The sequence below is a fragment of the Orycteropus afer genome, unplaced genomic scaffold (assembly GCF_000298275.1).
Source record: "Orycteropus afer afer isolate SDZICR_OR568_19922 unplaced genomic scaffold, OryAfe1.0 scaffold00015, whole genome shotgun sequence".
Taxonomy (NCBI): Eukaryota; Metazoa; Chordata; class Mammalia; order Tubulidentata; family Orycteropodidae; genus Orycteropus; species Orycteropus afer.
Window position 1 is genome coordinate 9,111,695 of NW_006921602.1, and position 26,653 is coordinate 9,138,347.

The window sequence follows — 26,653 nt, forward strand, 5'->3', positions numbered from 1 at the left end:
TACAGAGCTCTCCCAAGCCCAAAAGGCTGTAACTCTGTGACAGTCCCCTCCACCACCCTGCCTGCAGAACACCCCAATGCTGTCCAAAGGATTCATGCATACCTCTTAAGATGCCATAGGCTACAATGTGTGTTCCTTGCAGTGCTGAGTTTAAAGCAGGAGGTACGTATCACAAGTATCTGGCCTGCCAGGGGCCTGAACCAGTCCCTCGACTCTCTGCTCCAGCACCCAGGGGCTGTCCAGGTAAGGAAGGCTGGGGGTGTGGGGTGTGCAGGAAATCCCAAGAGGAGAACAAAGAAAGCAAGAAGTAATAAAATATCTGGCCTCCTCCCATTCACCGGTGTCACCAGGACCCTGGGGTGGAGTGGGGGGAATTTATCCTCAACGCTATAAAAAAAGCTGGAATCATGAATAGAGAATGATGATGATGATGGAGGACCCTGGCATTTGACTCCAAAGGGATGCTGGGTGCAAACAGGGCAAATGAGTAAAATCCACTTTGAGAAAGAGGTTGCCCTTTTGCAAAAGCTTTGTTCTTAGGTTTGCAAAGGAACAAGGGGGCAATATACAAGCACTTTTGACTCTGGCCATGATTTGTCTCCACCTAGTCTCACTACTGGGAGCTCTGGTAGCATAGTGGCTAAGGCACTTGACTGCTAACCAGAAGGCTGGCGGTTCAAACTCACTAGCCACTTCTCGGAAGGAAGATAGGGCAATCTACTTCCGTAGTGATACTGCCTCAGAAACCCAATGAGGGCTCACTATGAGTTGGGTCCAACTCGATGGCACATAACAACAACAGTCTCACTACTAATATCTACTTGGATACAGCACAGGTGTAGGCACATGCACACAAATGATAGAGATCTTGGCACACAGACTAGGCCAAAGGAATGGGCGGTAGGGGTACCTATGTCTTTTGTCTCTCCTATGAGGAACTCAGAGCCCTCCCCGACCCAACAGCGCAAAACTCATGCCTGCCTATTCCACTCTACTATCTAGAAGGTGGATCCTGCGTTAGGTCCCTAAAGCTCCACAGAGAAAACGCCAATACCCTTTCAAGTTTGCTGGAGCTTTAGGATAAAGTTGCCACTTCATGTGTGGAGCAGACACCCACTTCCCGGCTCCTCTAATCCTCTTGGCAGGGGTGAGGGGACAAGAGCGTGGACACACCTCCACTGGAACATCCTACGTCCCATGGGTACCAGGGGGCGCATCTGCAGCTAGGCCCACCCGAAGTGTCACAGACAGAGTGAAGGCTACGGAAGGGGGAGGCGGGGAGGAATCTCGGGAGCCCCCAGTTGGTCATGGCACGCTCACCTGGCCCGCAGAGCCGACTGAAGTGGTAAGGGTTGCAGCACACAGTGGGGCCGTCGGCGGCGGCGGCGAAGCTGTGGCAGCCGCACAGAGGCTTCAGCTCCACGGCGTGCTGCAGGTCGGGCCAGCGGAAGAGGCGGCCGAGCAGCAGCTGCGGCGGCGCAGGCTGACCGCCCAGGCGGAGGTCGGCGCGCGGCACCAGTACGCAGCCACCCGGCACGCCGCCGCGGGACTCCACCGCCTCCAGCAGCGTATCCAGCGAGCGCTCCTTAAGCCGCTTCAGCAGCGAGTACGTGACCGTCTTGAGCTCCTGCTCCAGCAGCAGCAACCGCGAGCGGGCTTCGCGACTCCTCCCGCCGCCTACCGGATCCAGGGAAGTCCTGGCCAAAGGGTCGGCGGCCTCCCGGGGCGCGCCGGAGGCGTCCCGCTCGGAAAAAAGACAGCAGGTCACCGTCTCGCAGTCACTCTCCTGCAGCCAGCCTGGGCCTCCTGGCTCCGCCACTTCCAGAGGAGAGCCCCCACCGTTAGCCCCGGGATCCGACATGGGCCTCGAGGGGCCCCCTGCGCGCCGGCGCCTCCCCGCGCCCTGGGCGCCTCGCTGTCCCACTGCGTCCCGGGGCCGCCGTGGGGCTACCGGGCGGACTTCAGAGCGGCCACAGCCTCCGCCTTCTCGTGCCCGCGGGGCCGGCTCAGCTCGGCAGCCCAAGCTCCCATCCTCGTCGCCGCCGCCGCCGCCGCCGCCTTCCTCCTGATCGGGGACCACACGACTTCGCCAAAGTCGCCGCACCAGCCCCGAGCGTTTGGACCTGAACATACGATATCGTTTGGCGCCAGGGGAAGGAGGGAGGCGGTCTCCGGTTACCGGGGGTCCGTTCCCTCAGCAAGGCGCCGGCTGCGCGGGCCGCAGCCCCACATGAAGCTCCGCCGCGGGGCGCCGTGCAGACCGCGCACAGCTTGTCGTCGAAGGGGCGCCGCAGGGCTGCAACATGAGGGAGCTCGCCGAGGCAGGACAGCCTGGCAAGGGCGGCCAGGAACACGCGCTCGCCGAGCCGCAGTCCGCGCCGGGCCAGCGGCTACATGGACCCGGCGGCCGGACTGCTCAGCAACTCCAGCCCCCACGCTTTAGGGGGGCTGCAGGCACCGCTCCGCCAGAAAGATCCCGCATGGGCCAGCAAGCCTTCAAAAGTTGCGCGGCTGGTCCGTGAGCACAAAGCGCTCGCGCCGAACCCCCCAAATGTTCTTGGGAAGCCTGCCTCCAAAACCCAAGGGCTTAACTACATAGGCTTTTCCTCAAGAATCCGAAAGGCAGGTTTGTTGATACCCTCAGCTCCTTTCTTACCCCTTGCAAAAGGAAAAAAAGAAAAAGAAACCCCAAAAAGAACCAAAATCCCGGGATTTGCATGCACGAAAGACCAACTTCGTCTCAGGTCCCAGGCGCTAGATGCTCTTAGAGCGAGTTTCACCAGAACGTGGTGTCAACACATGAGTGGAACTGTAAAAATCCCGAAGAGCTGCTGGGAATCCTTAATTTAAAATACAATCCACTGAGGCAGAGGTCGCAGCCCGCCCCACGCTGCGCTCGGCTGTTCCGGGCGCCGCGGCTGCCCCCACTCCCCTCCACGGAAAGTGCCTCCCGGTGGCCCCGCGGTCCCTGCGAGGTCTGGCGAGGCAGCGCCCGGCGGCTCTTTCTCTCGGCTCGGCTCGGCTCCCTCGCTTGCTCCCCTGCTCGGCTCTCTCTCTCTCTCTTTTTTGTTCTCCTCAAACGCACACTGAGGGCCCCCGGAGGAGCGCCGCGGAGTCATTGGCTGCCTCCCATCATATGCCAGTCTAGACACTTTGGCGGCTCCGCGGCGCTGATTGTTGCGCAAACAAGGTTTCAAGTTTCTTAACTCTTAAAGGAGAACACATCCCATTGCAGGGCCCGCGGCTCCGAAGGGCCGGCTCCTGGGGCGGGCCGAGTCCCGGCCCCCGCCCCCCGCCCGCCCCGGCTCCGCCGCCCCGGGCCTGACAGCGCCCGCCGCCTGCTCTGTGGCTCGTGTTGCGCCCCGGGCACGGATGCGAGCTCACACACGCGCGCGCACACGCACACACACTCACACACAGAGTTACACAAACCACGGACAGGCACCCAAGGACCTGGCGGAACCACTGATACTCGGACACAAAAAGGCCGCTTTGCCTTCTTTTGGCTTGTGCACAAATTTATAAGCACACGCTGAACTTTATTAGAGTTAATCCAAACTCCATCCCAGGGAAGGCTAATAAAAATGGGTGTGCGTGTGTGCCTTTCTGGCTTGGGTCGCCTGGGAGCAAGGGGAGGCTGATAATGTTAGGGCAGCAGGATCTTCCCTGACGGCACAAGGACTCCACACCCCCCGCACAAAGTCGGGGGCCAATCTGCTGGGCAGAACTAGGGCCGCAGGACGCTTCGCGCTAGGGGGTTCCAGGCTCGCCAGAGGTGAGGAGTTGGAGAGGACGGGGTAAAAGCCGGGATTCTTTCCTCCCAGGCTCCGCTTGGTCGCCCCAGCCCTCCCTAGGGCTGCCTGCAGTCTCAGAACCCCTTGCGGCCAGGTGCTTCCTCCTCCCCTTTCCCTGATTGTCTTTTTGCAACTCAGAGATGGATGTGAGTAAAGGTCGTGCTTTCCCCGGCGACGTTTTACCACAAAAATGGGGGATGGGTTAGGCGAGCGGGATCACCAACTCCAGGTCTAGGGTAGGATGGGGGCGCGGCAGCCGCAGCGGGCTTCCCGGCGCGGGAAGGGTTAAGGCCGCTCCTGCCCCTGGAGCCGGCGCGGCGGGGTACCTCCTAGGGCGCGCTCGCTCGTCCGAGGGTGGCAAAAGTTCAAGCTTGTAAAGTCGGGATTGGTCCCGCGCGGAGGGAAAAAAGGCCTGGTTCCCCCTCCCCCACCGGGCGCGGCGCCGATTGGCCGGGCTGCAGGGCGGGCACCGCCCTCTCCTCGGCGTGCAGCTACCCCGCCCCCCGCCCCGGCGCCCCGCCCCTTTCCGGGCAAGAGCCCGACCCCGCGCGAAATGAAAGAAATTCCGCTACTCTCATTGGCCGGAGGCTGGGCGCCATTCCCTGGCCGGGGCCCGGGGGCGGTGGCTCGCGGGTCTCCCTCGGGGGTGCCCATGTGTGGCGTTGGCCTTGTGAGTCCGGTAGTGCGAGTACCCGCCCGGCATCTCTGTGTGCGCTGGGGGAGGGGCAGTATTTGCCGGAAGAACTCAGAATCTTTTACCGAGCTTTACCTAGAGCCAGGTACGGTTCGCTCCGCGCTCTCTGGAAGAGGAGGTTACTCTCCCGGATGGAGGACCGTATTGAGAAGCTTCCCCACCCCCATCCCCTACTACTTTGGCTAAATCAAAATGGCTTATTTGGCCTTAGTTTCTTGTCTAAAAACGGGGATCATGATGCCTACCTTTCGCGCTTCACAGAACCATGAAGGGCCTAGAAGATACTGCATGTTAAATGCACAAATCTCAATTGAATCGCGAGATGAATGTTTACGAAGTCTACACACCCCATAACCATGCAGAACCGAAAACATGATTCGCAGTCCAGAAGCGTCTTTTGGTGACCCCTTTCAGTCACTTCTCTCCCCAGAAAAATTAATGCATCTTAAAATACAAAGAAACTCAGTGTAAAGAATTCATCAACGTGTTTCTGGGTTGGCTGTAGATTATAGTAATAAAGTTCAACCCTGAAGTCTGCTCACCTCATGGGACCTCAAGAAAATTATCTGGTCTTTCTACCTAGTCTGTTTTAGTCTGGAAGCCGCAAACCTGTTAAGCACCACAACATACAGTAATAATAGCTTGGTGCTTATTAAATTATAACTATGTGCAAAGCATCGAAAGGAAGGTTGGGCAATCTACTTCAGTAGTGATACTGCCTCAGAAACCCAAGGAGGGGATCCCTATGAGTGGGATCCGACTCGAGGGCACATAACAACAACATGTGCAAATCAGTGTTTCAAGCATTACATGGATTTAGTCATTTAATCCTCACAACAACTCGACGGCAATGAGTTATGAGTATATCTTTACAGAAGTAGACTGCCTCATCTTTCTTCAGCAGAGCAGCTGGTGATTTCACACCACTGGCCTTCTGGTTAGCAACTGAATGCCTTAAGCACTGTACCACCAGAACTTCTTCCCATACAGATTGTTGTTGTTGTTATGTGCCGTCAGAGTCGGCCCCGACTCATAGCGACCCCTCCTTGGGTTTCTGAGACAGTATCAGTACAGAAGTAGATTGCCCCATCTTCCTTCCGAGGAGTGGCTGGTGGGTTTGAACCACCAGCCTTCTGGTTAACAGTCAAGTGCCTTAGGCACTATGCTACCAGTGCTCCTCCCATACAGATTACAGCCTGTAAAACCCTAGGGGCAGTTCTCTTGTCACATAGGGTAGCTATGAGTCAAAATCTTGATGGCACCTGACAACAACATGCCACCCAAACAGGTACGAAGTAGTGGGTAGGTCTGTGTTCCCCTGTACACCCTTCAAGGTGGTGATTTTCAAAATGTGGTCTTAAGAGCCACTTGCATTGGACCTGCTGAATCAGAGTGTTAGGAGTGAAGCATGACACTTCACATAACAGCATTCTGGGCGTAGATATGGTTGTTACCACCATTTTACAGATAATGATACTGAGGCACAAAGACATCAAGTAATTTGCTTAAGTTTGTAGTTAGTAGCAGAAGTGGGATTTGAACCTAGCCAACTGCCTGGGAGAAGGGGTCTGTGTGTTTAATGGAAAGCAGAGGAAGTGGGACAGCAGACAGGAGAGGAGTTATATGTAGGCTCTCCCTCAGGGCAAGGATGTAGGTGCTTCCAGGATTGCTCATCACATACCCCTGGGAGCGATAGTGTGCACTGTGGCTCCTGTGCCTTCCCATCATACCTCCCTGGGCTCTGCAGAGTTCTTAGGGAAATGCCCTGAGGGATGTTGGGCCTATGAGATTTATGGTCCTGGGGCCTTGGGGTTAGGAAAGACTTAAGCAGTGACCTTCCTGGGGAGGGCTCCCTTCTTCCAGCAGTAACTTGGGCTCCTGTAAGTACTTCTTACAGCAGTAACTTGGGCTCCTGCTCACCTGGAGAGGTGACACTGGGGGGTGGGCAAAGAGGGTCGGGGTTGGGGATGATGTTATTAAGCCCTGGTTGGATGTACTCCTGAAAAGCACTGAAATGAGTCTGGTTCACCAAGTTTATTATTGACCTTTCTTTCTCCCTCAGCTCTGTAAAACTCGGAGTTCTTATCTATGAAATGGGATTTGGAGTCATGCTAAGTGGTTGCCAAGATTAAATGACCTGAGGACCCCGGAGTTAGCCCTCATTATGGAGAGAATGTCTGAGTGGAGATAGGGTCAGGAAGAGAGGGTCACTGACAGTCCCACTGTCATTGGGTTGGTTCACCAGAACCTGTCCAACTCTGCGCAGGTGTAAGTTGAAGCCACTAGAGGGTGTGATGAGCGGTGGGGCCTAGCAGGGCAGAGCTGAGGAGCTGCAGCCTAAGGACAACTTCCAATGCAGTCAAGCTCCAGGTCTCTGGAGTGTGGTAAGGGAGGCAGACAGGGTTCCACCACCACCACCATCACGCCCTCATGACAGGCTGTCAGTCCTTTCTGTTCACACTCAGGTCTCAGCAGCCACGTTACTCCTCACACAAACCTGCTCTGATACCTCAGATTCAAACCTGCCCCATGCCCATCATTCCAGTGTTCCCCAAAGCACCCTGGGCTTCCCCCTTACAGCACGTATCACAATTCAAAACTATGGGATTCCTTGGATCTGCCTCTGCCTCTGGAATGTCAGATCCTCAAGGGCAAAGATGGTGAGATTACCAGCACAGGCCACATACAGCAGCACTGAGGGAGTACAGTCAGAAAGCAGGGTCATTTGATGTCATTCTGTCTATGCCATCGAAGAAGCCAAGTCACACAAGACAGCACTTGCTTCATCTCTTCTTCCTAACACAGCATGACGGGTACTCAATAAATACTTGTGGGTTGTTGAATTACAATCAACTCAATTCACAGAGCTCTATATTCATCCCTATGCCAAGGGATGAGACAAAACTCACTGCCATCAAGTCCAATCTGACTCATAGCGACCCTTTCTTGGGTTTCCGAGGCACTATCACTATGGAAGTAGATTGCCCAATCGTCCTTCTGAGGAGTGGCTGGTGGGTTTGAACCTCCAGCCTTCTGGTTAGCAGTCAAATGCCTTAGGCACTATGCCACCAGAGCTCCTGTCCTAAGGGATGAGGGATGTCTAAATAATACAGAGCTCATACCAAGCACTATCTCATAGAAGCCCCCCAACAACACAGTGAAAAAAGGTATTATTCTTACCCATTGCTGTTTAGTCAGTTCCAACTCATGTCAACCCCATGTGTTTCAGAGCTAAACTCCACCCCATAGGGTTTTCAGTGACAATGGTCTTTTAGAAGTAGATTCTGGCAATCTCACACAAACCTGCTCTGATACCTCAGAGCTTTCCCTCCAAGGTGCCTCTGGGTAGATCTGAATCTCCAACTTTTTAGTTAGTAGCTGAGTCTTTAACCATTTGCACCACCCAGGGACTTCCTGTGTTATTCTTACTGTTGCATCAAGCGCATTCTGACTCAGGGCGATCCCATGTGTGCAGAGTAAAACTGCTGCATAGGGCTCTCAAGACTGTGAACTTTTAGAAGCAGATTGCCAGGACTGCCTTCCAAGGTATATATCATGGTGGGTTCAGACTGCCAACCTTTCACCAGGTAGCTGAGCACTTAACCATTTGTGGTACCAGGGACTCCATTGCTTTTGCTCAACCAAACTCACTGCCATTGAGTCAATTCCGACTCATAGTGACCCCCATTGGGTTTCCGAGGCAGTAAATCTTTATGGAAGTAGATTGCCTCATCTTCCTTCAGTGGAGCAGCTGGTGGGTTTGGATTGCCAACCTTCTGGTTAGCAGTTCAATGTCTAGACACTGTGCCACCAGAGCTCCTTTTCCTCTTTCTAGACCCATTTTTTTTTTTTTTTTAAGAGGAGGAAACCAAGAGGTTAAGTAATTTGTCTTTGGTCACACAGTCAATAGGTGGCAAAGTTGGGACTTGAATGTAGGGCTGCTTGAGTTGTTCATCTTCTTAACTCTTGATCCTATAAAGGAAACCATGGTCCTTTGCTCTTGGTCCTTTGCTACAGTTTCCACTGTAGCTGGGGAGACACAGGCACCAAAGAGCAGAAATCATGCAAAGCAGAGCTTGCTTCCGGCTGATGAGAAGGAGCCAGACTTTAGGGGTCACTATTTATGAGCAGAGGCATCACAGAGGGAGGCTAGGCTACCTCTCTCTATGGTCAGATGGATTGGGAGGAGACTAACTCATCCTGACCCACTTCATAGGAGACTGATAGATAAACAAGGTCCCCACTTATTAACTCACAGGGGAAATAACTAAGAATCCAAGTAATGTGCATATGTATCAACTGGCTAGGCAGCGTTGTCTGCCCCTTTGGAAGCCAAACCTAAAGCATGGCCCCAAATGAGGAAGTTGGGGCACTTTAAGGCAGTAGTAGTTACCCTTCTGAGGCTCTGATGAATGCTGCCTTGAAATGCTCTGTGAAGCTCCCTGAAAAAATGCACATGTGCATAAACGGAACTTCCACGCGTACTTACTGAGCACCTGCTGAGCACCGGGCCCTCTTCTAGATGCTAGGAAGCCTGCAGTAAGCCAAACACAAATTCAGAGTGTACAGTGTACTGAAAGGAGTGCCAAGGTCAAAAAGCACAGAAGAGGAGAGAGGAATGTCAGGAAAGGTTGGGTTTTGGTTCAAAGAACATGGTCAGAGAAGCTTTCCTTGAGAAGGTGATATTTGAGCAAGGTCTTAAAGGTGATGGGGAACTAGTTATGAGCTGTCTGGGGAAAAAGTGTTCCAGGCACAGAAAACAGCAAGTGCAAAGGCCCTGAGGTAGGAGTGTGCCTGGCATATTAAAGGACCACAAAAGAGTCCAGTTGGCTAGAGCAGAGTGAGTGAAGGAGTAGATGGCAGCTGATGAAGTCAGAGGAATCTAGAAAGCAGATTGTATAGGACCATGCAGCCATTGTTGAGTCTTTGGCTTGTGCTCTGAGGAAGCTGAGGGTTCTGAGCAGGGGAAAGACATAATCTGCCTTCTATTTTAAGTGGCTCCCTCTAGCTGCCACATGGGGAATAGACTGCAGGGAGCCGGTTGGAAGGAGGAAGCCCACTAGGAAGCTTTTGTTTTGGTCCTGGCAAAAGAGAATAGTGACTTGGACCTGAACCGGAGCAGTGGAGGTGAGGAGACGTGGTTGGATCCTGGACATATTTGAAGATAGAACCAGTATGGTTTTCTGTCAAATCTTTGATAGTGTGAGAGAACATCTGAGCACTATGTATATGTTATTGATGGCTGTTTCCTTGATCTTTTCCATCATTTCAAGGTTTTTATTTAGCCTTGTCATAACCAGTAAAAACAAACACACTAAAAAACAAACCTGTTGCCGTTGAGTCAAGTCCAACCTCTGGCGACCTTCTAAGTTACGAAATAGAACTGAGCTCCATGGGGTTTTCATGACTGCAATCTTTACAGAAGCAAGTCACCAAGACTTTCTTCCACAGTGCGGCTTGGTGGGTTTGAATCACCAACCTTTCAGTTAATAGCCAAGAACAAAACATTTACACCAACCAGGGAAGAACTTGATTGCTAACCTGGCAGTTCAAACCCATCAGCCACTCATCAGAAGGAAGATTGGGCAATCTACTTCCATAGTGATACAGCCTCGGAAACCCAAGGAGGGGTCGCTATAAGTTGGGTCCGACTCAACAGCACATAACAACAACAGGGACCTTCATATGCAGTAATATCCATGAAATCACAAGCATTATTGTTGTTAGATGCCATTGAGTCAATTCTAACTCATAGCAACTCCATGTGAAAGAATAGAAACTGCTCTGTAGGGTTTTCTAGGCTGTAATCTTTATGGGAAGTGATCACCAGACATCAGGATTGGAGGAAGACTCATTAACAACCTGCAAATTGACACAACCTAGCCACTGGGTGACTTCAAACCTCCAACCTTTCAAGTAAATGCTGAGCGCTTAACCATTGTGCATTGTGCCACCAGCACTCCTTGAAATTGCAAGTATCCCTATTCTCTTTATCACATTAAAATAAATACATAACTTAAAATAAAATCTGTTTATCTGCGTACCACCTGATCACATCCTGGGGACTACCAGGATGTGGTATTGGGAACACTACTAAAACCAATTCCTAACCTCACCCACTTTTTAGAGATTTTGGGGTTTTTTTTGTTTGTTTGTTTGTTTTTCACTACTTCCTCTGAGAGAGAATGACTTTTCCCTGGTCCTGTCTTTAAATTATTAGGCACCTTACCATAGCCCCTCCAAGCTGACCACAGTCACTCAGGTGCCCTGTGCTCAGGCAATATAGTGGTTAGGAACTTGGGCCACTGGGTCCAACAGATCTGGGTTCAAATCCTGTCCAACCACCTCTTAGCTGTGTGGACTCAGGCAACTTCTTTTACCTCCTACAGCAGCCCCCAGTGGGGTGCTACTATTATTCTCAGGTTATAGATTATCAATGAGGAGCCTGAGTGAGATTTCACTGGGGATAATAGCAATGTTAGGAAGTTGTTTTGAAGATGTAAAATGCTTAACACAGTGTCTGGCACCTAATAAGGGCCATTAAGTGGTAGCTATTATTAGTGACTAGGAGCTCTGGTAGCATAGTGGCTAAGACACTTGCCTGCTAACCAGATGGCTGGCGGTTCAAACCCACCAGCCACTTCTCGGAAGGAAGGTTGGGCAATCCTACTTCCGTAGTGATACTGCCTCAGAAACCCAAGGAGGGGTCGCTATGAGTCGGGGCCAACTCGACGGCACATAACAACAACAACAACATTATTAGTGACTGCCTGTCAGTTTGTACTGTGGTGGCTTGTACGTTGCTGTGAGGCTAGAAGCTATGCCTCTGGTATTTCAGATACCAGCAGGGTTACCCATGTGGACAGGTTTCAGCAGAGCTTCTAGACTAAGATAGACTAGAAAGACAGACCTGGAGAACTACTTCCGAAAATTAGACAAGGAACCCTATGAATCACAACAAAATATTACTTGATATAGTGTTGGAAGATGACACCCCCTTGGCTGGAAGGCACTTAAAACACCCACAGTTGCCACAATAGACTCCAGCGTACCAGCAATCCTGAAAATGGCACAGGACTGAGCAACATTTCTTCTCTTGTATGTGGAGTTGCCATGACAACAATATTATTGTTAGTGAAATGAACCTGGAGTCCATCACTACTAAGTTAAGCCATTAAACTAACTTGTTGTTGTTGTTGTTGTTATGTGACATGGAGTCGGACCCAACTCATGGTGACCCCTCCTTGGGTTTCTGAGACAGTATCACTACGGAAGTAGATTGCCCAACCTTCCTTCTGAGGAGTGGCTTGTGGGTTAGCAGTCAAGTGCCTTAGGCACTATACTACCAGAACTAACTACAACCTTGCAAACTGTTTTACCTCTTGGAGACTCAATTACCTTATCTGTAAAATGGACCTGGGGATTAAATGAGACAAAGTCCTGGTACATTGCAGGATTCAGCAGATCATAATTCGAGATGACCTGGAGAAGGAAAGTGGATTGTGTGAGGGAACCAAGAGAAACTTCCTTTCCAGGGTTGCTAGCTACACTCCTCGGCTGTACTTAATCCTCTACCATCTACGTAGCCTTTCATGAGTGAGGAGAAGATTAGGGAGGGGAGGAGAAAACAGGAGATTCAAGTACTGGGAAAAGAGGGTGACTTGCTCAAGATCACTAGGCCAGTTAGAGGCGGAACTGGGAACTGAAGCAGAGTTTCTAACTCCCAGGGTTCCTTGTTCCTTACCACAGTGCTTGTAGCCTCTTGCCCAGCTAGGCAGTGCAGTGCAGGAGGTAAGAGGACAGACTCTGGGGTCAGACTGCCTGGGTCTTAATCCTGGCTGAGCTCCATACAGAGTGGCCTTGGTCACTTTACCTAGCCTCTTTGAGCCTCAGTTTCTCCATCTGTAAAATGAGTTTAATGATAATAGGACTAATACACAAGGTCATTGTGAGTGTCGATTGAGATAATATGCTGTTGTTATTCTGGACCCATGGTGGTGTGGTAGTTAAAGCACTTGGCTGCTAACTGAAAGGTCAGCTGTTTGAACCCATCAGCCACTCATGGGAGAAAGATGAGGCCATTTGCTTCCGTAAAGATTTACAGCCTTGAAAACCCTATAGGGAAATTCTACCCTGTCCTGTAGTGTCACTATGAGTGGGAATCAACTCGATGGCAGTGAGTTTGTGGAGTTCCACAACCAACAACAATGGAAGCAGTAGTCAAGACATGAGACGGCATATTGCATTGGGTAAATCTGCTGCAAAAGACCCCACAGGGGAGGACAATACTCTGCACATCATTAGTTTTCAGAAATAACAGACAAATGAATAAATACATAGAGCCAAGATTGAGTGAAGTACAGGGAGTTTCATGGCTATTAGGAGGGATGGAGGCACACAGAGACCAGGGTGAGGACTATAGATTTGCTGTGGTGAAACTGGATTACCTGCACCCATCTTTCTCAAACTTGGAAAGTGAGATTGACTTGAAGCACTTACTGATGAAGATTGAAGACTACAGTCTACAGTATGGATTACATCTCAATATAAAGAAAACAAAAATCTTCACAACTGGACCAATAAGCAGCATCATGGTAAATGGAAAAAAGATGGAAGTTGTCAAAGATTTCATATTACTTGATTCCACAACCAACAACAATGGAAGCAGTAGTCAAGACATGACACGACATATTGCATTGGGTAAATCTGCTGCAAAAGACCTCTTTCGAGTACTGAAGAGCAAAGATGTCTCCTTGAAGACTAAAGGATCTTTCTGGAGAGTTAATTTGATTCAAAGATATTGATGACATTTATTTTTATATTGTATTTGTAATGTATGTAATTTTTAATATTGAAACTATGTCAGGGAATAGAATGCAGACTTCCCAGGGTTGTTTTTTAACAGAAACGGAAGAGTTCTAGAGAACACCACGGTCCCTGTGAACAGCATCAGCCCATAACCCAGGCCCTCCTGGAGGGGCCTCCTTCCCTTCAACCTTCAGGAAAACTCAAGGATCCCATTTGAGACACAGTGCCCAGGGATATGACGTCACCTCCCCTTCTTGCTACCCTACACAAGAGAATGCCTGCCCTCCAGAACACCCCAAAACTCCCTCACTGTGCTCTGCTCTCTGACACCCCAGCCTCTGCACATGCTGGGCCTTTTGCCTATGAATGAATGTCCTTCATCCTGTTCTCTCCCTACCCAATGACTGGCCGGTGGCTGTCTTCCTTGCATTGACCTGACATTTATACATCCCTCCTCCAGGGGCTGGATATGATTTGTCCACATCTCAGAGCCCCTCAAAAGCAAAGTCTAAGTCATCTTCAACTCTGTATTGCCAGCTCAGCACCCAGAAGGTTCTCTAGAGATTATGGGGAGAGGGAATTTTAATTGTTGATAAATATGGCCAAATTGGCCTCCCCATAGAAGTTGTACCAACTTTCCCTCCCTGCAGCAGTGTTGTTCACCCTGCAAACCTGTTCACACTGTGATTCCACTTTATACATAATACCACATGAGTATGCTTACACATGAGTCAAAAATTATATATGTGTAAGGTTACTTACTGCGTAACTTAGAGTGGGAAGTTACAGTCTATGAGGTTGCTTTATAATAAAAATAAGAGATTAGAAACAATTTTAATTTTATCAATGAAAACCAATTCCAACTCACAATGATCCTATATGTTACAGAGTAAAACTGCTCCATACGGTTTTCTTTTTTTTTTTAATTGTGATTTGGGTGAAAGTTTACAGAGCAAATTCATTTTTACACAGCAGCTCACATACACTTTGTCTCATGACATTGACTGCAATTTCCTACAATGCAACAGCTCTCTTCCCATTTCCTCCCCATAGTTACCTCTTCCCTGTGTCCTTCCCTCCCATGCATTCCTGCCGCCTGGGCTGTCTCCCTGTGCATATACAGCCCTTCTATTCTCCCATGATAGATCTCTCCAAGGAGTGTATCTACCTCATGTAAATGTTCAGCTCATTTGCCTGTCTATTGTTTGACTGGAAGCCATAGGAGTGGGTTCAATTCCAGAGCTGAAGGGTGCTAGGGACCATAGTCTCAGAGGTTCCACAAGGCTCTATCAAACCAGCAAATCTGGTCTCCATAGGATTTTCTTTATAGAATCTTTGTGGAAGCAGTTTACCAGGCCTTTCTTCTGCAGAGCCACTGGGTGGGTTCTAAGAAATATCTGCATTCAATCACTCCTCTACGCGATGGCTAGAGAGAACTTTCTAGCACTCCTCTCTCACCATGACACTTTCAGATTTAGAAACCCTCCAATGGATTCCCAGGGAGCTCTGGTAGCGTAGTACCTAAGGCATTTGACTACTAACCAGAAGGCTGGTGGTTCAAATCCACCAGCCACTCCTCGGAAGGAAGGTTGGGCAATCTACTTCCTTAGTGATACCACCTTGGAAATCCAAGGAGGGGTCGCTATGAGTCGGATCCGATTCAATGGCAGTGGGTTTGGTTTTTTTGGTTTAATGGATTCTCACGGCCAACAGGCTAAAACACAGCCTCTCAGCCGGTTAGGTGCAGGTCGATCTGATCTCCCCCTCCCATCACCTTTATGTCTGCACCACTCAGGCTTCTTCTTATGGCATACCACTCAGGAGACGAAAAAAAATGAGGCAGTCCTCAATATGAAAAGGTCTTCACAATAGTAAGTAGCTAAAGTTAACCAAAATGTGTACAGCACACTACAATTTGTACAGATTTATTTAAAAGCATATAAGCTCATATATGCATAATATGTCTGGTAAAGGTGGTTGTATCTGGGGCAGGGAGCAGAAGGCTAGAAGTGGAGTGAAAGAGAAATTAGCTTTTCAGCTCAAACCCATTGGTTTTTTTGTTTGCTTGGTTGCTTTAACTGATTCTATTAGACGGGTAATGCTTTTCCATGGTACGAAAGCTAAACTGTACCAAGGAATGTGCAGTACAAAGAGAGCCTGCCTGTCTCTCTTGCCTCCAGCCTTCTTGGTATGCACCCTTCAGGACTGTCTGGATTTTTGCACCATGGGCTGTATAACCCATTCAGAAACAATTAAATCAAATATTTCAAAATCATAAATACATCAAAATAAATAAACATTTGTTGAAGGAAGGAAAGAAATCAACAAAAAAAAAAAAAAATAGTTGATCGAAGAATCAAATAAATGCAATAGTTCAAGAAGCCTGCAAAGCAGGACATGACTCAGTGACAAATGCAATGACAAAAACAAGAAGAGATATAAGAACTGACGCCAATAGGAGAAGGCATCCTGTCTTGTCTTGCTCTTGGTTTCCTGTGTGTACATCTTCTCTTCCTAGCCAGACCAGACAGGCTTTATACGCTTGTTTACTTCCCCAGGGCTAGGCATTCAGAAGATGTGTAATAAACATTTCTTGCCTTGATCCCCACAGTAGAACTAGCCATGCTCTGGGAAGGGAATGGGGGACACACACTCACTGTGTGCTCAAGACCTTGTGCCTGGCAGCATTACAACTTCCATGGGCCCTAGACACTCTTGCCTTTGTGGGCTGTTTTTTCCATTAAAAAAATTAAAAGTTGTATTTTATAATTATGTTGGTATAAAGACAAATGTAACCCTCTGTCTCTGTCACATGGGGTCTCTATGAGTCAAAAATCAACAGTACTCAGTAGTAACAACAACAAAGACAAACATAGTCCAAATTGGATTCATTATTATATAGTTATTATTATTATTATTTTAAGAGCTTGTTTTACATTCAATGTTACGTGTACATTTAGTTTCACTCCCTAATTACCATGCCCAACCCTAACCTAGTCTCCTCTCCTCCCTGCCCAGTAACCCTCTCCCCCCACCCCTCATAGTTATGCACTCTTATGTGTCCTGCATTTCCTCTGTGTGAATGTTGCCCCTCTGGTGCCCCGTGATCGATTGCTCCAAGGGATGTATTTCCATAGAGTGTGTGGGTGCGTCACCCTGGGTTGAGTGGTCTGCATGTACATCTTGTTTACTACTGGGCTGAGAGCCAGCCCCTGGGAGTGAGCTTTATTCCAGGCCCAGAATATATCCCAGGGCCATACATAGTATTGGGGGTCTCACCAGACTCCATCCGACCAGTAATTCTGGTCATTATTGAGTTTTTGGATTTTGTTCCACGTTTTTCCTCCCACTGTACCAGGATCTCCAGATTTGATCCTCTCCTGAGTGGTTGGGATTGGTAGCCGGGCACCATCTAGTTCTGGTCTCGAGGGCCATCGTGTCCTAGGGCTGATTGCTTCCAAATGCCCTTTTTTTTGTTTGTTTGTTTTGCACTCTTCTTCGTTTCCAACGCTAGGAGACCATTAGGTGTATCTTAGATGACCACTTGAAAGCTTTTAAGACCCCAGTCACTACTCACCGATGCAGGATGAGGAACAAGGCTTTTATGTATTTTGTTGTGCCAATCGAGTCTGATGTCCCCCAGTACTACGGTCCTGAGACGGTAGATCTGTTGGATCTCTCTCCCACAGTGTCTGGGTTACTCTGTGTCTATCTTCTATTGAATATATATTCAATATATATTCTAATGAATATATATTGAATATATATTCATTATTATTCATTTTTTCCTTATGGTTTTAAATTAAATAATTTTTGTGCCCCTAATCTTTACTTCCACAGAAGCAACACTGGGCAATCTACTTCCATGAAGATTTACCACCTCAGAAACCCAATGGGGGTCACTATGAGTCGGAACCAACTCGACGGCAGTAGGTTTGGATTTTTGGAATCTTTATGGAAATAGATTGCCCAGGCTTCCCTCGCGGAGTGGCTGGTGGATTTGAACCACCAACTTTCTGGTTAGTAGTCAAATGCCTTACGCACTATGCCACCAGAGCTCCTTAGTAAAAGTACCGTGGGCCCTAGGCACTGTGCCTGCTCTGCCTCATGAATACCAGTACCATGCCTGTATCCTGGGCATGTCTGGTAGTCAATAAACAGGCACTGCTTCTGAAACCAGACTGGCTCAAAGAAACACACATGGGCTTTGGAGTCTAAAGAGCTGGGTTGCATCTCAGCTCGAGCACTTAACCCCTAGGGAACCTCAAGCCAATTACTTAGGGTTTTTGAGCTCAGTTTTCTCCCTGCTAAAATGCAGTATAGGGGACAGTGGTGGTTCAGTGGTAGGACTGTCACCTTCCACACATGACACCCAGGTTTGACTCCTGGCCAGTGAACTTCATGGGCAGCCACCACCTGTGTGTCAGTGGAGGCTTGTGTGTTGCTGTGATGCTGAACAAGTTTCACCAGAGCTTCCAGACTAAGATAGATGAGGAAGAAAGACCTGGTGAACCGCTTTCAAAAATCAGCCAATGAAAATTCTACAGATCATAGCCCTCTGATTCCCAACTGATCATAGGAATGGCTCAGAACTGTGCAGCATTTTGTTCCATTGTACATGAAGTCACCACACATTGGGGCCCACCTCAATGGCAGCTAACAACAAAAAGCAGTATTACTGTGAGGATTAGAAATAATATATGTTGCACAAAAAAAAATGGTTATTATTATTGGTTGATTTATCTCCAGGATGGCTGGAGTACCCTGGATGGAGTACCCAGGTTTGTGGTCGGCATTGATGACATTGCCCACAGCCAGGAGCCCTAGCTCCTTCACACAGAGAGGCAGAATGTGACATTGGGAGGTACAACCATACAGCCACCTCTTAGTATAAGCCTGGAGCAGATAATAATTAAAAATCAGAGTTAGGCCTTGGCTCAGGGGTTCTCAGCCCTGGCTGGTGTTAGAATCACATGGGAAGCTTTAAAAATACTAAAACCTGAATCCCACTCCAGACCAATTTAATCAGAATATCTGGTGTGGGGCCTGGGCTGTTTTTTTTCAAAGCCTGCCTAGGTAATTCTAATGTGGGGAGGGTTGAGCATCTCCATGGGCTTGCGGGTAGAAGGAGCAAGCTGGGAATGATCTGTCTGGCCTAGGAAGTGACTTCTTACTCCAACATGTAAGACCGCAAATTCCTAGAGGCTGCCCAGAGGTGAACTGGAAGTAAGGCAAACAGAGTTGCAACTTGGTGGCCCATCGTGTGCAGGGAGTTCTTCTCAAGCCCTGCACCTAACAGAGTTTTCTTTTTCTTTAAGACAGCCTCCCAAATTACGTCACTTCAGGTTGCACCCAGCCTAGATTCATTCCTGTGGATGCCCCTCTCAGCTCAGAACCTTGCTGTTGTTGTTGTTGTTATGTGCTGTCGAGTCGGACCCGACTCATAGCGACCCCTCCTTGGGTTTCCGAAGCGGTATCACTGCGGAAGTAGATTGCCCAACCTTCCTTCTGAGGAGTGGCTGGTGGATTTGAACCACCAGCCTTCTGGTTAGCAGTCAAATGCCTGAGGCACTACGCTACCAGAGCTCTTGCTGGACCTGAGATAAAAGGGACCAGATCGTGGGCCCCGCCCTGTAGGGGGAAAACTAAGAAGGCAATGGACTTGACCTAACCCCGCAAACACTAAGTGTGACTTTCTCCAAGAGTCTCCTCCACTTGAAGACTTGGGTGCAGTTAACCTGCAGACTACTAGACCATCCCAGACCCACTGACTCAGGGTCTCTGGGTTAGGACAGAGGCTGTGTTTTTCACATGCTCCCCTAAAAGATTCTCCTGCACAGTAACATTTTTGAGTTAAGAGAGGACCCATGTTTTAAATCCTGACCTATGAGAGGGTACACAATGTATAAAAAACCAAACCCCTTGCTGTTGAATCTATTCCAACTCATAGCAGCCCTATAGGACAGGGTAGAACTACCCCATAGGGTTTCCAAGGGTATAATCTTTACAGAAGCAGATTGTCACACCTCCCTGCCACAGAGCGGCTAGTGGGTTTGAACTGCCGATCTGTCAGCTAGCAGCTGAGCAGTTAACCACTGAGCCTCCAGGGCTCCTTACACTGTATATGCACATGAAAAAAAAATTCATCAAGCTGTACACTTAAGATGTTTGCACTTTATAAACCAGTCGCCAACTGAGTTGACTCTGACTCATAGCGACCCCATGTATATCAGAGTAGAACTGTGCTCTGTAGAGTTTTCAATGTCTGAATTTTTGGAAATAGATTGCGAGGTCTTTCTTCAAAGGCACATCTGGGTAGACTCCTTTCAGTTAACAGCCAAGTGTGTTAACCATTTGTACCACCCAGGGACTCTTACTGAAAAAGAAAAAGAAAACCAACCTACTATGTGTCTGGAATTTAGGAGGGAGAATCAAGAGAGCCTTTTTGGAAGAAGGGCCCTTTGAGCTGGGGCCTGAAAGGGAGAGAAACAGGGCACAGGGCAGAGGGTAGCAGGAGACCCATGTGGAAGGAACTCCTGCAGTAACAGTGGTGGAGAAGGTAGGTGGAGATGGAGAGAGGGCTGGTACACAGGCCTTGTCAGGTGTCTGCCTCGTCCCTGCCCAAGAACAGGGTGTCCTCAGAGGCCCGTGGGCTGCTGTGGTCAACCTAGGTAGCCCATGTAAACTCCCAACTTGCCTCCAAGAGCATCTGGGTCATTCTCCCCAACAAGACAGCATTGTTTGGGGTTCCAATACAGGGCAAGAGAAACAGAGAGCCCAATTGTCCCTGTCATAATGGATATATAATTTATAATAATGTCAGCTATTAAAGGATTTTTCATAATTAACTGACAGTGGTGTGCTATTTCACTGCATTTTTGGCTGCCATAATGATCTTGAACTTTGCAAGGCGGTTTTGAACTTGCTCAAAATAAGCCATGGATACAAAGAAGGGTGAGATTCTTCCAAATGAAGGGTAAGAGGGATTGGACAAAATGGAGCAGTTCCCCTTCCAAGAAGAGGGGTGAGCTGTGCTGAGCCAGGGTGCCTGAGGCCCACTGTGCCCAGGGAGCTCAAATGCCTAACTGGCCAGAGTGAAAAGAAAGCAAGCCAGTTGTTGCATGATGGTATGTTAAATTGCATTTTTTTCAACACCTTGTTTGCATGATAAATAGGTAGGAATATTTTTCTCTTCCCTGAAGAAATATATTTCCTCTCTCATTTTTCTTGAAATATATGACTCTCTTCATATATCTTTTGCTCTTTTGATTTTTAATAGAGGTATAACCAGATGCTGATGAGTTGATTCTGACTCATGGCGACCCCATAGGTGTCAGAATCTCCATAGGGTTTTCAGTGGCTGATTTTTCAGAACTAGAACACCAGGCCTTTCTTCCAAGGTGCCTCTGGGTGGACTTGAACTGGCTACCTTTCAGTTAACAGTCAAGCATGTTAACCATTTGTACCACCCAGGGACTCTGGTAGAGACATAGGTATGGGGAGTGTTTCTTTCTCTTCTTGAATCCACTAAGGAAAAAAAAAAGTACAAACCTAATGATAAATACCAACTGATACTGTTGGAGATGTATTAGGGAGTGGAGGGGTCTGTGACAAAGTGGTGAGCTCAGGCCAGTGTAAGTGAGGCAGCTGCAATTTTACTTCAGATGATCAATATTGCAGGGCCCTGGCAGAGACTACTAGATACATTTGCCAATGTCCATTCTCCCTTTTCTCTTTAACAGCAGAATTTCTGGGCAAATTGTATCCTTGGAAAAAAGACTATCTTGGCCTGAACATAGTCACATGGTTATACTGACCATCCATTGGACTTCGTATAGTCATGTGACCATTTCTGGCCAATAAGATTAAGTGGAATCATGTTCCAGGGCTTCTGGGAAGGTAACAGGAAGGGCTGACTCAGCTGGGGAGGTCTTCTGCCTCTATGCCTCTGGCCTATAGTGTGGATGTGATGGTTGGAGAACTGGGAGCCATGTGATGACCTTTGCAGATGGAAACCATGTATGGAAGACAGCAGAGCAGAAAGAGAGAGGAGCCTAAACCCTTGGTGACACCCTGAATCTACCATGGCAGGCCTGGGCTGCCTACTTATCTCCAGCCTTCATTTGTATGACAAAGTAATACATCTATCTCATTTAAGCTCCTGTTATTTTGCATTTTTCTATTATAATCCACCCAACATAATCCTAATTAATACAGCTGGGCTCAATGTTGCCAGATGGTCCAACTTTCACATCTAGCCAGATGCACAAATTTGTAGATGACATATCTTGATGTTTAAATATTGGAATCAAATAAAAATATTTACAACACTGAATAGGCCTAAGAAACCACCTCTGTGGTTTGCTTTCAGCCCAAGCCCCCCATGTGTGCCCCTTGGGCCTATACATCAATGGTAGGCATTAGAGATTTTGACAAATGTCCAATACTCTTGTTTCTGTTTCTTGTTTACAGTTGTAAAATTGTACTTCTCCACCCATGTGAACACAGTTATGGCCACGTGTCTTGCTTTGACCAATGAAATATGAACAAAAGTGATATGAGAGATTTCTGGGCAGTTGATTTAAGAGTCAGTGTGGGTTTTTGGAGTCCCTACATGTTGCCAACTGTTAACTTGCTCAGCCACTAACTGAAGGTTTGGAGTTTCGAGTCCACATGGAAGCACCTCTGAAAGAAGGCCTGGCAAGCTACTTTCAGGAAATCAGCCATTGAAAACCCTATGGAACACAGTTCCACTCTGACACACGTGGAGTTGCTATGAATCAGAACCAACCTGACAGCAAATAGTTTTGTTTTTGGCAGGTGGGGTTTGCCACATTCTCTTTTCCCTGATTCTGTCATTGTGGAAGTGGACATAAAGACAGAGCTTCCTTCGGCTAAACTTTGAGTGACTCTGGAGAACACAGGACCCAACAACCCACCACGTAGCACATAGAAAAGAAACAAATATAGTTTATAAAGCCACTGGAATTAGGGGGATGTTTTTTACTATTAGCATTGCCTAGCCTGTTCTGACTACATCCTGGGCTCAATGGTCTAGTCTGGTCCTGGAGTTTTAGGAAGCCCTCTCTCAGCCTTCTTCTCTGTGGTCTAAATTTCCATCTCTCTAGCCTCCCACTCATTCTTTTTTGTTTGTTTATTTGTTTCATTTATTTTTATATTTGTAATTCAAACATATGGAGGGGCCACTTCAATGTTGAAAGCCACATCATTGCTTTCAGGGGGCTCTGATTGTGTCATTTCTTCCTGCCAATGTCCCTTTGGGCCCTTCTCAACCTTCCTCACATCCAACCCAACAATGAAAAGGGAACTGGGAGAGAGAGGGATGAAGTCCTTTTAGGGTAGCCTCTTAGGACTACGATTGTATCAGGGTTTCTCTCTCTCTCTCCCTCTCTCTTTTATCTAATTAAACTTTTACCACCTCCAATAAGAAAACCAAGGCTCAGAGAGGTTAACTAATTTGTCTAAAGCCACATAGCTAGAAAACGACAAAGCTACAGCCAAAGTTAGTCTGACAACCTGCAGGGCCTGTGTCCCTCCACTACCCCACACCACCTATCTCCATAGGAGTCACTCTACGGGGATCAGTGCCATCACCCATCAATAGCAATAGGGCAGCATAAGAATAGCCAGACTGCCTGAGTTCAAAGCCCACCTCTACCCCCTAACACCTGTGTGACCTCAGGCAAATTAACTTCAGTTTCCTCACCTACAAAATAAAGATGATACAGATCTATTTGAGCTAATACCTGTGAAGTGCTTAGGATATTACCTGGCACTCTTGATTTTCAGCTATTACGATTACGGGTATTAGTGTTATCTTTATGTACCATCAATGGATGACTTTGTCAGATCACCTGGCTTGCTCACCTCTAGTAAAGAGAAGGATATTAAGAGAATGAGACATCAGACAGATAAACTTTGAAAAATATTAGTCGTCATCTCATTTGAAACTCACAATTACTTTGTTCAGGTAATTCAGATTACAGGCCATCTTACAGGTAAAGGAAATGAAGCTCAGAGGCCAACAAGTTTCCTGCCCTACATCTAAGAAGTGAAAGCAGTGAGACACAGAGCCAGGTCTCCCTGTCTTCAGCTCTGGAGGAGATTCCATGACACAACGTTAATGGAGAAGTGTCGGAAAAGTGTAGGGGACGTGCTAGGCCAGAGCTACCCACAGGAGAGATGAAGCACTGATGCCACTTTTTGGGCTCTGTGGTGGGCAACATGGGTGTGATGAATCTATCACAGCATCTACTGACACCAGAGCAACCTCTAACCCTGTTGAATCAAGTGTGACCTTTGTGACAGCATTTTCCTCTCCTGTCTCTATCTGGCTCTCTCTAAAGGCTCCAAGTGATGGCTAACCCTCTCTGAGCTCACCTGACATCTGGCTCTGGGCAAATCCCTTCAAAACTCTGGAGCAGGGAGGATACAACTGCACTGAGGCCAGGAAATCTTTGCTGGAAAATAGAGGCCTGTCTCTCTGCCCCATGTGGGTGATCAGTGTTAGTGAAGTAGAAGCATGTCCAGACTAGGTGGGGCCCAATTCACCTTTAACCAATGGATGGGGGAAATTAGGCTAAGAACCTGTTGTTATGGGTTGAACTGTGTTCCCCAAAAAGGTATGTTGAAATATTAACCCCTGGAACTTTAGAATATGATTGTATTAGGAAATAGGGTTGTTGCAGATGTAATTGGTTAAGATAAGGTCATTAGGATAAGCCCTAATCTCTTATGACTGGTGTCCTTGTAAGAAGAAGTGAGACGCAGAGTAAGATGGCTATGTGGAGATGGAGGCAAAGATTGGAGTGATGCTGCCATGAGCCAAGGAATGCCTTGTGCTACCAGAAACTGGAAGAGATGAGGAAGGGTCCTTTGGAGAGAGTATGGACTTGCTGGCACCCTAGAACCATGAGAGAATGACTTTCTGTTGTTTTAAGCCACTCAGTTTGTGGTACTTTGTTACAGCAGCCCTAGAAAACTAATACACTGAATCTTTCTGAATGCACTACACCTCCCAGGGAAGTGGGGATGGTGGAACAAGTCTTATCCATCTGATCTCTCTCCTCACTCTCTTAGAGACCTAAATCAATGCACTTACTCTTTCCACTACCTTCAGCTGGATTTTCCTCAATGTGTCTTCAATTGAAAGAAGGGCACTCCCACCTTCCACTCTTTCTCTTTTCTCACAGACTGAAAAAGGGTTCAAAACTCCACACTGAATCTGACAGTCAGTGCCAATCTGTGGTCAGCAGAGGAAAACAGGAGGGCTCAGGCTATGATCCAAGGAAGCTAAGAGAACTTGTGCATCTGTGCACCCGCCTGCCCAGCCTCACTGGGCTCAGACTGTGGCCCCAATAATCAGTCTCCTGGCCCTCCCTACCATGGTTCACAGTTCAAATTTATGTTCATTGAGGACGTTTGGGTCCCAACTTGGAATCCACCCTGTCCCAGGCCCATTGGAGGTGTATTTGGAAAGACTGGCAAAGATCTTCACCTCTCTGAGGGCCAGAATTTTATCTGCCTGGATTTTTTCTCCCGACTGTCTTCTCCAAGCTCCTGGGAAATCAGTAGACGGTAAGAGTGGGCATGTAGAGCAAGGCTGGGCAAATTTTGTCCCACGGGCAAAATTCAGCCCACCTGTGTTTGTATGCTCACAAGCTAAGAATGGTTTTTAGATTTTTAAATGGTTGAGAGAAAAAAAAAGCAAAAGAATATTATTTCATGACACATGAAATTAACCCCTTCAAGAACCAGCTCATATACCTTATATTAGTCTCCTTTTGCTGCTGTAATAAATTACTACAAACTTAGAGTTCTAAAAACACAAATTTATTATCTTACAGATCTGGAGGTTGGAAGTCAACCCTTTCCAGCTTCTAGAGGCTGCCCACATTCCTTGGCTTATGGCCCCTTTCTCCATCTTCAAAGCCAGCCATAACTAGTGGAGTCTATCTCATATTACATCACTCTGACACTGACTCTATTCTGCCCCCCTCTTCCACTCTTATGGAGCCCTAGAGGCACAATGGCTAAGTGTTTGGCTGCAAACCAAAAGCTTGGCAGTTTGAACCCATCCAGCTGCGCCATGGGAAAAAGACCAGGCAATATGCTCCTATGAAGATTACAGCCTAGAATACCCTATGAGATCATCCTACTCTGTCACTAGGGGCACTATGAGTCAAAACGATTTGATGGCACCTAACAACAACTTCCACTTATAAGGACACTTGTGACCACATTGGGCCCACCCAGGTAATCTAAGGTTATCTCTAGGCTGGCTGATTAAGAACCTTAATTCCATCTGCAACCTAATTCCCTTTTACCATGCAACCTAACATACTCACAGGTTCCAGGGGTTGAGATGTGGACATCTTTGGGAGATCATTATTCTGCCTACTACACATTCCACTCCCACCACCCATGAACACTAATGGCAGTAGTATTTATTGAGAACTTATTATGTGCCTGTCAGTGTACCAGAGCTGCTTTCTCATTCATTCTTCACAACCTTGTGAGGAAGGGTCTATAAGTGTTCTCATTTTACAGACTCAGAGAAGTTAAGTAATTTCCCCAGGTCACACAGAGAATAAATGCTGGATTTTGGAATTTAAAGTCAAGTCTGCCAAATTCTGAGGCCGAAGTCTTAACCACTTGCTTAGGCTGCCTTCTGTGAACTAACCTTAGTCACTAAAAGTTTCTCCTTCTCTCTGCTCCCATAGCTGAGTAATTGGGTCTCTATTTTAATAGATACTTTTTTGTAGTCTCAATTTTGGGCAAGCCACCTCCCCAACTCATCATCAAGACAATAATAGTAACTCTTTGATGAAAATCTACCACGTATGAGGCACTTCACATACAGTAACTTTCACAAGCATTTATCAATGTGTATTACCATTAGTGGGAGGTCTGGTAGTGTAGTGCCTAAGACACTTGACCGCTAACCAGAAGGCTGGCAGTTCAGACCCAACAGCCACTCCTCAGAAGGATGGTTGGGCAATCTACTTCCTTAGTGATACCACCTCGGAAGCCCAAGGAGGGGTCGCTATGAGTCGCGTCCGACTCGACGGCACATAACAGCAACAACATTACCATTAGCTATCTTTAAGCTGGCAATGTAGCATAATGGTTAAATCAGGGATTCTAAAGCCTTGCTGTCTGTGTTCAAAAACCAGTCCTCCCATTTTCTGTCTGTGTGACCTTGGGCAAATTATTTAACCTATGACTGCCTCAATTTCCTCATCTATAAAATAGATACAATGCTAGCTCCTACCTCATAGGGGTCTTGTGAAGATTAAGTGAGTTCATATATATAAAGTGCTTTTAACAGACATTG

At 47.7% G+C, this 26,653-nt stretch overlaps 1 protein-coding gene across 1 annotated transcript in view; it reads right to left on the reverse strand.

The window, feature by feature from the left end:
- The window catches only part of SMAD6 (SMAD family member 6), a 100,833-nt gene extending 98,702 nt beyond the window's left edge, over nt 1-2,131 (reverse strand). Inside the window, exon 1 of the mRNA XM_007957482.2 lies at nt 1,321-2,131. Within this exon, the coding sequence (XP_007955673.1) occupies nt 1,321-2,131 (811 nt within the window). The remainder of the gene's footprint in view (nt 1-1,320) is intronic.
- Nucleotides 2,132-26,653: the final 24,522 nt, after the last annotated feature.